The following is an 11,805-nucleotide window of genomic DNA, read 5'->3' as shown; positions in this document are numbered from 1 at the left end:
ACTCAGTGGTTTTAAAGTGAGACTACTGATATGTTCCTTCAAAACTGTGGGTTGGCATATATTAACTTCCAAGTTATATAATATAATATTATAACTCAAGGTTTATTTTTGTTCTTCCATTCAAATTTTGCCGCCCTGAAAATTTGCCGCTTGGGCGGTGGCACAGTTCGCCCCCCTTTTCGTCGGCCCTAGCTGGGATATATTTCAAACGGCAGGTTATTGTGGTCGTTCACGAATCTTTACCTTCAGCATGATGGTTATGAGATAGTATCTTATTATAATTTATGACGAACTTTGTTAGCTTCATGCTTATGATGCCAGACTTTTTGTTCTAATAGTTTTTAATGGATGCATTCTTGTATGCGCTCGCTGGCATCACCGATAAGCAACAAGCGGTCTGGTGTAATGTTTAAAGGCTCCAAACTACTATATAATTTTTGAAACAAGCGGTACTCAACGGTACCGAAACTACCCTCCCACCATACCGTCCTCATCCCTCCCCCCTCCCTAACTAAAATCTGAACGGTACTTAGATCTCCACAGTCCGCCGAATGGGGTTTCATTGGAGTGTGGAGAAATACCGTCACCCACCCAACCATGCCTCAACCTCGACCCCCCTGCCCGGATTCCATTACACATAGCCTATCAATTTATCACGGCTCGGCCGTGAATGATGTACGGCAGGTGCCCTGGAAGCCACTGTCCAGTTTTACTTAGTTCTGCGTTTTATTTGACTGCAAATCGTAACGTATTCGCTTGGCTTTTATATATCGAGTGCTATGTATTGATGCCATTGACATGTTATGGCCACTAAAATCTTTCACCGTCGCCCACTACTATTTTCCCCCGTTTCAAACTGGTCAGTGTACATGATTTGAAAAATTCTCCTTGGGCCCTCTTAAGTATTTCGTACTGATTTTAACTTCCGTATTTTCATTTAGTTAGTTTAGTTTAGTACATGCTTGTAAAATTGACCCTGTTGTGAACAGTCGTCGGTTTGAGTTTTTCTTCTAAGTCCACTTTATGCACAGATAGGCTAATCGGGACCTGACCTACAGTTTAAAGTGAGATCCGAATCACTATGTTTCTCTACAGAGTATCGAACTCGGGACCCCTTGATTAACATAGAACGACGTGCCAGTCAGTGTACATGATTTGAAAAATTCTCCTTGTGCCCTCTTAAGAATTTCGTACAGATTTTAACTTCCGTATTCCGTATTATAATTTATGACGAACTTTGTTAGCTTCATGCTTATGATGTCAGACTTTTTGTTCTAATAGTTTTTAATGGATGCATTCTTGTATGCGCTCGCTGGCATCACCGATAAGCAACAAGCGGTCTGGTGTAATGTTTAAAGGCTCCAAACTACTATATAATTTTTGAAACAAGCGGTACTCAACGGTACCGAAACTACCCTCCCACCATACCGTCCTCATCCCTCCCCCCTCCCTAACTAAAATCTGAACGGTACTTAGATCTCCACAGTCCGCCGAATGGGGTTTCATTGGAGTGTGGAGAAATACCGTCACCCACCCAACCATGCCTCAACCTCGACCCCCCTGCCCGGATTCCATTACACATAGCCTATCAATTTATCACGGCTCGGCCGTGAATGATGTACGGCAGGTGCCCTGGAAGCCACTGTCCAGTTTTACTTAGTTCTGCGTTTTATTTGACTGCAAATCGTAACGTATTCGCTTGGCTTTTATATATCGAGTGCTATGTATTGATGCCATTGACATGTTATGGCCACTAAAATCTTTCACCGTCGCCCACTACTATTTTCCCCCGTTTCAAACTGGTCAGTGTACATGATTTGAAAAATTCTCCTTGGGCCCTCTTCAGTATTTCGTACTGATTTTAACTTCCGTATTTTCATTTAGTTAGTTTAGTTTAGTACATGCTTGTAAAATTGACCCTGTTGTGAACAGTCGTCGGTTTGAGTTTTTCTTCTAAGTCCACTTTATGCACAGATAGGCTAATCGGGACCTGGCCTACAGTTTAAAGTGAGATCCGAATCACTATGTTCCTCTACAGAGTATCGAACTCGGGACCCCTTGATTAACATAGGACGACGTGCCGGAACACTGCAATTGCTCGACGCTCTTGTACGGTCTTTCCTAAGTAAAATACTAAATACATGAAAATAATCCATGTGATTATCTCGTTTTCATCACAATTGCTACTTTGGAGCAATTTCCAATCCATATTTTCAGGATCAGGTATCATATAAACAATTACTCAGAGAATTCAATGTTACACCTCTGTACGAAAGGAGAGTAGTATCTCATCAATTATTTTTATATAAGTTAGTCAACGGGCTGGTTGACAGTCCAAGTCTCCTCCAAACATTAAAATTTAATGCTAAGAAGGACATGTTGCGGTTCAGGCAGCCTTTTTATTACAGTAAATCCAACTCAACAGAACACCAGAATTCCCCCATTCTAAGACTATGTATTAAACATAATGAAATAGTCAGAAACGGTGGAGACTTGGATTTTGCTATGCCATTCATGCAATTCCTGTCCGTCCTTCGAAGAAAATCATGAATCATGAATAAATAATAAATAATTATAGATGTTTTCTGTGTATATGGGTATGTTTATAAATACAATTTGCTTGTATGTGTGTATATTTGTTTATATATGAGTATTTGCATGTGCATAGTTATAAATGCCTCAGTCTGTATATAGATATGTACCTTGTTCTACCTCAGTGAATATCACTTTTGGATTTATGTTCTCTAGAATACCTGTGCTGGTGTCTTTTTTATGAAACCATTATTGTAGTTTTGCTCTCCTTTTTCTTCTATTGTTTTTGTATTGTATTGTATTGTTGGAATTATAATTTTTAATTGTTTAAAATATGTATATATGTAAGCCTATTGTAATTGGAGCGAAAGCTCTGTTATAGGTGAAATAAATAAATAAATAAATATACATGAATATAATTCTTGAAACTCGCGTTACTCTAAGGTACCAGAAATTAACCTCTCATAGTACCGTCCTCATCCAGCCCACCTCCCTAATCAAAATCTGAGCGGTACTTACATCGCCACAGTCGACGGAATGTTTTCCTTAGAGTGTGGAGAAATGCCCTCACCCAACCCACCTAGCTTCAACCCTAGTCCCCTCCCCCGCCCGGATATTTTTTTACATTTCTATCTTGCGAGAAACCTCTATGATATTTCAATTGGATATGCACATTTTTATCGGTTTAGAATGTTCTAAAGAACTGAAGAGGAACCTTCGTGCTTTTCTTGCATTCACTGTTTAGATATTTTCGCTAAGATCCAAATGAATGCTCTAGAATGATTTTTTTGGGAATATGAACATGATGCATATGCTGACCAAGGCAGTCTATATTCCAGTAAAAAACACTTAACCACACGTTTCAACCCTCTATGAGAGGGCTTGTTTCAAGTCTGAGGAAGACGCTGACAGAAGATTGAAACGTCAAGTTGCTAAGTGTTTTTGACTGAAATATAAACGTCTTAGTCAGCATATGTGGAGAATGTAGAATACATTAGTTTTACGAAAGTTGAGAAAATGTTGCTGGACCAGGCCAAAGATCCAGCGGTGCAGTTCAACCTACATTTTCATCAGGTCGCGTGACCCCAGGGACCACGCAGATTGGTCGCAATGCCACCTCCTCGGAACATATGCTTCACTGGGTTCATTGGATACTAAGGTGCTAAATTCTACAATGACAGATCCACACAACAATCCCTAATGTTAAGGCAAACTACAGGAATATCAGTGCGCTCCCCAATCAGTAGCGGCCTTCCGGCATTTCGGGTGCAATATATGACTCAATCAACCTCCTCTAAGTGTAAGGAGAAAATTGATTAAGTCCGCAGAACTCCAGCGTGTACAATTCCAGCAGAAAATGGAGGTTACACAGTTTATCCTGTTCCTGCATCACTTTCTATAACTCTTGCTGATAATAGTAGGGTTTGTCATACCACTGTATTTGGAAAATGCGTCTAGCGTTCTCTAGAGTCAGAGAAGAACAGAATTCACAGATACGTTGAGCTTTGTCTCATTTCGGTACCATGTGTACAACTCCGGCAGTGATACTTAACATGTTAATTACAATACGTCATTTTCCTAGCTTACCTATTTAACTAGTATAATGTTGAAGCTCTATGCGATGATTTCATGAAACCAATATTCCGTAACATGCAGTCACCATTGACGTGCCATGTAGGTACCCACACATTTGCAACCGTGATGTGATATCGTGTTGCGATGAGTGTCATACCAAGGATATGTGGACAGCATGAGCACGACATCACACACCTAACACACTGCATAACTGACACAATGCTGTGACACCACATCAGCATCTACATTGACGCCACTATTGTCCAGCTGTCAAAGTTCTATTTGCAGTCAGCTTATAGTAAACGACTATAACTTGATTGTCCCCGATGCACGATGGTGCAATGTAATATTTTGGTCCCTGGTTCGATCCTCGGTGGAAATGCATTGCACAGTGGTTCAGCCCCTACTTGAAGCTAATTTGACCATAAATTAGACTTTAAGCAAATTTTGCCTAAAACGGCTTTACTTCCCTGTAAAGGTCTGCCCATTTCGTCCACTACCTGTAAACTAAACTCATGAAGAGTTTTCCACAATATATACATATTGTTCGTGACCTTTAACTGCTCTGTGTTAGGCAAGCTGGTATGTTTATGTATTTGTTACCCGGAAACGTTAACAATGGTTGTTTGCTTGACATATTTAACACTCATTATTCGTTAGTCCGTGGTCTTTATTGGATTTACTAGATTTTAACACTTTCTTGGCTAAGAGAGAACCTCAGTCAGAATGATTGCACGGGGAATTTAAACTTCCGACTTTCTGAACGCGAGTCCATTACCTTAACCACTCACCCAGCTCATGAGTACATTGGCAAAGTTTACGCCTTACAAAAATAAATTGTTCTTTAGTACTTCCTACTAAAATCGACAGATCTTGAACCTACTTTGTAAACGCATTTTGGATTTTGAGCAACCATACATTGCACGTATAAGACTTTCCCGCTTCTCCATTGAAGGTTTCAAACTTCTATCGCCAGGGGGTGCTGAACTATTGCGAGGAAAATGGCAGCATGTAACCATGCAATGTTGGTGAAGCGCCTGAAGTAGTGTGCAGTGATCGAGTTTCTACACCGCAGAAAATGTGCTACAAATTGCCATTCATCTGAGACTGAAGGCATTTTATGGGGATGAATTCGTAGATCTTGAGTTTATCATGCTCTTAAAGAAATCCTCAGCTATGTGAGAGAATGGAGTGAATGGCCGCGAACTGCAACTGATGGAGGTCATCGGAATCGTGTTCAGCTGGGGTTTCCTTTACGAGCATTAACATCCCAAGATCGCACAGTACTGATGTCTACACATTCATTCCCATAAAATGCCTTCAGTCTCAGATGAATGTCAATTTGTAGCACATTTTCTGCGGTTAGAAACTCGATCACTGTACGCTACTTCAGACGCTCCACCGACATTGCATGAATACATCCTGTCATTTTCCTCGCTATAGTTCAGCACCCCCTGGCAATGAAGAAGCGGGATACTCAAAATCCAAAATGCGTTTACAAGATAAGAAAATTTTAAAAAAAAACATATGAAGCTTTACTTTTCAGCATGCCCTCGTATATATACCTTATTGTAGATCCATTTCAGGATTGTAATGTTGTTCATTGACATTCTAAATTACAGTTTGCAAAATTTTAACACAAAATGTTAATAAGAAATGAAATTAGGCATACCATATTTAATGCAAAATATTGAATTTTTCACGAGTTTTGTATCTCTTAAACTAATTGAATCTCAAACGCAAAATTTTTACTGAAGTTATTCATCATGGAGTACTGTATTGTGTACAAATTTCAGATTTTAAACAACTGCACACCAGAGATATTTACTCCTGATCTTGGAATTTTTTTTAACAAAAAGTACATGTTTATGACCCTGTAGAAAAAAAAGGATAAAAGTCTCAAGCTTCAAATAATTTTGACATACCCTCTTGGTACACAGGTACTTGCACAAAAAAATTCAAGTGTCAAACAAACTGCCTGCTTCCCCCCAAAAAATGTCCGAAAATGTAATTTGGAGCGATTGAAATACACAATTTTGACCTTAAAATTTATTATGATGGAATAATATTTAGAAAATTACACAGAAATATAATTGTAGCCTATAATGTGCTTAACATCACAGATTTTGTCTCATTGTCGTAGGACTTACCAGAGCTGAGATAAAAAAGTTGCCGTTGATGCTTACGAATGGAGAAAATGACGCGCGCCATGATAAAAAAATGCCAGCCATCTTCAAATCGGTGATAGTAAAAATAAAACAACAGGGGTTCTGAATTGTCAACATATGAGGCTCACACCACACAAAAAATAAACTTTTTAAAAAATGGTCAAGCAACCATGTTGTATGACTTCATATGGATTGACCCTTATCTAAAAAGAAAAATCTCATATATATATGTATGTATGTATGTAATTTTGAAATATATCTAATGTTTAAAATTAACTTGAAGAAAGGAAGACATTGTTACCAACTAGTTTGAAAACGTTATGAGATTTAGAAAATAGAAGAATCATTGCAATTACATTCAATGTGTTGGGCACTTAACGAGGGAACAAAAGTTATTCCGGGGGCCTGTGCTTCCCGGCCTCGTTGTTATCGGCGCCCATAATTGTTATACATTTAACAGAAAAATTAGCAAATAAAGTTCCATCACAATGTTTTGTACTCCAAGTTTATTTAATAATGCAGGAATTACACTTCTTGTTCTGGAAAAGGAATGGAGGATGTGAAGCAGTCATATGTCATGTCAGTTTGAGAACTTAATGCATAATATATTTAATTTTACAGATAGCTTTAGGCTAAGAATGTATTTGGAGCAGCGCTCAAATCTTCCTCAGGTCTCGTCGCCAACAGCTCGATGTTCATTGGAGGAGTCTCTGGTTTGCGAGTCGCAGGGTCCATTGGTTCCCTCAAATGCGCTGTGTTCTCAGAGTAAGACGTAGATTCTGTGCGCAATGTCTCTTCTGAAGGTGTCCTGCAGCACTCACGAGGGCAGATACGTCTCGAAGGGTGAGCAGAAAGCGCACACAAGTTGCAAGAAGCTCCTGCCTTCCCAGAATGGATCTTGCACGTTTGGCATTCTGACGGTCTCGACTGTCTGCAGTGGCTTAGGATGCGACCTAAGTTGGCACAGTTTTTGCAGTCGGCGAATAGTTTGCCGCTATGCAAGGAAGGATGAAGTAAATGTGAGCACATTGCACACAGTGGGAGATTATGCAATCCTTCAGCATCTGGGAAGATAGTTTCATGAGTGCAAATTGATGGATTAGCAAGCGCAGCTTCACAGGGAATCCCAGAATAGGTTCGAATGTCCAAACAACTTGCGTGGCAGGCAAGAGAATCTTTGCCGACGAGAAAGTCTTGCTGAATATCGTCACACGATGTGCAAAGCGAAGGCAGAGGAGGATTCACTGTGAATGACTCGGTATCTGCTTCTTCGCTCTGAATTGTGGGACTTTGATTCGAAGCGAAGCTCTTGCACAGCGAGATGAAAGACTTGACGGCCTTCATGTCAAGTTTGGATTTCGTGTCCTTATTTAGTGCTGTATTTTCTGAGTCGTGAACTTGTATTAGAGGAGAGTTGTTATTCCTATTATCTGTGGTCAAAGATCGTTTTACATAACACTCCGATAGCTGAGAATGCATTGGACAAGAATCTGTATTTTTGGGCAACGTGGATTCTTCAGAACTTATCTCGTATTCTGTATTTTCTTTCTCTAACGACGAGTGTGCGGCCGAGATCGAAAGCCTTGCGAAACTAGTGACCTTTTTATTAGTAGACGCTGTGGTCTCTTGGACGCTCGCCTGTGGTCTTGAATCCTCCGAAGTGATATAACCTGTATGACATGAAGCTGTGAGTCTGTTGGATTCGCTCTTCTTCTCGCCTTGTGTTCCAGACGTTGGTGGTAATGGATTCTTAATAAAGTGCTTGAATGGCTTTCGGTGTTCGCCTCTCATCTTCAACCTTGACGAAATCTCTGGATCGGAGGAACCTGTGCTGCACAAGAAAGCAAAATCGGCCGACGTGATGCACAAAGTAGCTGTGAGTTCATTTTTGTCTTTGATGGGAAAGTTTGTGGGCGTGATATCCGGTGTTCCTGTAACCGTGAAGGTCAGCCGCCCATTAGCAAGGTCAAGGCTGGCTGAAGGCTTTGCATCAGGGGAGCCGAGACTAAGAGAAGTTTTAGCTTGCGTCTCTGGTTCTACAGTTTCATTTCCATCACTAACTTTTTCTTTGTTGATTACGCTGAAGGCCGAACGGTAAACTTGACTCCTAGCCACACCATGCAGCTTGGGTTATCTTGTCATTCTGCCTGATGAACTCTCAGCCACTCCAAAGGGATCTCCTTCATTCAGCATTTAGGGTCAAAGATACTGAGGAAGACAGAACCAACTTGAGCCTTCTACCTGTAGTCCTAATGGTGAATGAGAATCTCTCATGAATCAAAACCGACAAATAGGTTGCCAGGCGGTCCATACTAATTTAGCTTGTATTTATCTAACTGTGTTTCATATTGAGATTTTTCACCTGAAATTATTACAAAACTCATAATTAGTATTCGATTATGCATAGCGTGAACGTATGAACATTAGTTTGTACAAATGTAGATTAAATGTAGTATTCTTTCTGTCTAGTCGACGTTTATCTTAATCTACTAGATTAACCTTTAGCTAGGATGGAAGTGAGTATAGGTTTCATGTAAAACGTGGGAAAATCGAGCCCTGTTGTCAATTCTTCGACTCAGTTCAATGCGAGAAGGGAACAAAGATCCGACAGTTGTGGGTAAGTTTGCTTTTTGTGTTGTCTAAATGATTTGACTAGCAAAATACAGAGTGTAGCAGATGGCAGAATTTGCCACTACCCACGGCGACAGCGCTTCGTTCTCCAGTCGTAGAGCAGAAGGCTCTACCGCCTCCTCGTTGCCGTTTCCTTCCATGTAGCAGGTTGGACCCCCCTAAGTATTAAGAATGAGGAACCAGAAAGGAGGATGCTGTAACCAGAGGGGAGAAATTCCTTTCAAATATGCGACTTCGCTCTTTACAGTGCATATGCTTGTGGGCGGTATTTGAAGGGAGAGGGCGTTAGATGGAATTCCTCACCTCTGATTGCTAATTTGTGGTACTGGGAGAAGGACTATATAAATATCCTAATGCTTCAGGAGAAAGTACTGGAATTTTCGCCACTAGAAATTTGTCAAGTAGCACACTGTATGGTGCGAATACCAGTTTCTTACCTGGTGACATATTACTGATCGATATTTGTTTGACTTGTGACATTTCTAGGAGATTTGTATGAAACCTAGTTTAAAATGAATGAGAAGTAATGTAAGTGCAAATTATCGTATTCTAGAGCGGTACTTGGTTCGGGACACTTAATTGTTGCCGAAAATATCGCGAATATCGTATAACCTCCTGGATATCCACAAATGGCACTTTTCCATATTTAAAATATAGATTAAGCCGGCCTCCGTGGCGGAGTGGTTAGCACACAGCGCGACGACGCCAAGAGTCCCAGGGGGTTCGAATCCTGGCCTGGGCATGGGTGTTCTGTGTGTGTGTCAATTTCATCACATCAACACTCATAATTTTCTTCGCGATTAGCTACAAGTGGCAGAAATGCGAAGTAAAATCAATCAATCACTCAATGAAAAATCTAGATCATAATTTTCTTTCGGGTTTGCAAAGTTAATATTTTCTTCTTCTGTTACCGCGTCTAGAATGCGATGAATTTGGAAATGAATGAAATCAACTTTTCTGCTGTATACGAGTATAATGAATACTCACTCTATGTTTGCAGTTTAACAACTTATAATAAATTATGGGGGTACGGGGTGACCCTTTCAAAAGGCACCAAAATATACCAAAATCAATTACTAAATTATAGCAGAACCCTAAGATGGTAGTTTCTGTTGTACTCCAATTTGGTAAGATAATATCTTGCAACATCTTTGCTTTCAAAATACGATTAATTTGCAAAAATCGAAATGTTAGTGGCTTGAAGTCATTACATGAGCCATACTACACTATATGCTTGTAAATTTTTGCCATTTGAAGTTCATGTTTTGATACATGTGAATCTATCCTCTCTCTCTCTCTCTCTCTCTCTCTCTCTATATATATATATATATATATATATATATATATATATATTAGTTGAAGACATTCTGCACAGCCAAAAAGACGTAATTATGACCTTACACAATCCGACAAATAATTTTTATGATGGGCTCTGACTTTGTTGATTTCACAGCTAGGGATTGCCTTCTTCCAGGAAAAGAAAGTCGAGCAATTTTCTCTATGGTAATAGGTTTTGGTTTCTCCTCCCCTTTGGCCGTCTTATGCTCTCTGGCTGTTTTAGACGTATCGTGCACTCTCTTCATTTCAAAGTCCGCATCCTAAACAACAAATAATAGTGTGCACGAAACCATGGTAACTTCAAGAGTTCTTTATTGAATGCAGAAAGCATGACCATTCCGTTAAGGAACTGATTGTTGAAAGAAAAGCGTAAAGATATCCAGAAACCTGTAGCCTAAATATTTTGAAAAGTAGTCAATCCGTAAGGGTGTGTAACAACATAGATAAAATCGGTTCTCCATCCGCCACCTGGAAACGTGTTCGCCGATTTACCTGAAACGCACCCCGCAACCCCCGCGGTTCGGGGGCGGGGAGGCACAGGCTTCGGGGGCGCAGTAAGAATGATAAATTATGGAAGACCGAAAATTCACAAAAGTTGCTTAGCGGCGTTAAAATACATTTTCAGCCAAACATATTATATTTTTACGCCCCTACTGCATACAGAAAATGTTAATCACTAGAAGAGTAGAAAGTGAATTACCAGATTAGAAGAAAACCTTCATTATAACTTCATAGTTCAAGTCATCGAAGGGTAGAGGACAGGCAATAAAATGCGCTGGGTTAACACTCACTTTCAACCTTGCACCGAGATTTGCAAATAATTTGACATGTAAGCTAAAAGACAAAATCCGATATTACCACTTCCTTTTCAATACCTTGATGTACTACGATTTTTCATATCGTTGTTCACTTCCCGTTGGTCTACTTGACGCGTTCCTCGCTATAATGTGGTTGGTAGTTTTGTCATTTTTCAGAAAAATTGTGTTCCTTGCAACATTGCCGTGCACTGTTTCACCGCAAGGATATGATGTGATGTTGAACTACCAGCATGCAAGCGGATAATCGGACTTTTTTGAACGACTGTAGAGCCGAAATGACGCACCAACGATAAGAATGTTACTGAGAAGTTGTCTGTTTTGATGTCCTCTATACGTTTCTATTGTCCGTGGGCACCATTAAAATGACACCCTCTAGCTATATATTTTTTTACACTGGTCAAAAAAATGAGGGGAGCAAGCAAGAAATCCCAAAACCAAAGTTGGTAAGTCAAAAGTAGCAATGCATTTTGATTAGATGAGTGTGTCCTCAACCAGTACATGTCTATTGAGTCATTAGCACAACAGAGTTCTAGGGGTGATTTCTGCAAGGTACTGCACAAAATCAGGAGAACAGCACGGTGATAAGACAACAGAAATGGACAGTTACGCAACAGATCCATACCTCTAATAAGGCGTGTGGTCGCCATGAACTGCTATGACAGCTGCACATCTGTTTTGCATGGAACCAATAAGGTTATCAACGACAGCCTGCGGGATATTCACCCATTCCTCCAGAAGGGCCA

General features: G+C 40.1%; 1 protein-coding gene across 3 annotated transcripts; it reads right to left on the bottom strand.

The window, feature by feature from the left end:
- Positions 1-6,801: 6,801 nt before the first annotated feature.
- Positions 6,802-10,504, bottom strand: LOC145985945 (uncharacterized). Of its 3 annotated transcripts, none has more exons than XM_083120084.1 (2): positions 10,308-10,504; positions 6,802-8,637 (listed from the first exon to the last, which is right to left on the bottom strand). In XM_083120084.1, the coding sequence occupies exon 2, from the start codon at positions 8,064-8,066 to the stop codon at positions 6,903-6,905; it is 1,164 nt and encodes a 387-aa protein (XP_082976210.1). In that variant the 5' UTR covers positions 8,067-8,637; positions 10,308-10,504; the 3' UTR covers positions 6,802-6,902. The 3 variants fall into 3 exon arrangements, with proteins under 3 accessions (XP_082976210.1, XP_082976211.1, XP_082976212.1); XM_083120085.1 differs by having other exon boundaries at positions 6,802-8,524; XM_083120086.1 differs by having other exon boundaries at positions 6,802-8,483.
- Positions 10,505-11,805: the final 1,301 nt, after the last annotated feature.

This window comes from Lepisma saccharinum, chromosome 3 (genome assembly GCF_977018435.1).
Source record: "Lepisma saccharinum chromosome 3, izLepSacc3.1, whole genome shotgun sequence".
NCBI lineage: Eukaryota > Metazoa > Arthropoda > Insecta > Zygentoma > Lepismatidae > Lepisma > Lepisma saccharinum.
Note: the sequence above shows the minus strand (reverse complement) of the source record. Positions and strands in the feature narration are given on the sequence as shown.

What these genes read in the sequence shown, in the direction of transcription:
- LOC145985945 (XM_083120084.1), bottom strand. Translation starts at nt 8,066, where the DNA reads ATGAGAGGCGAACACCGAAAGCCATTCAAGCACTTTATTAAGAATCCA.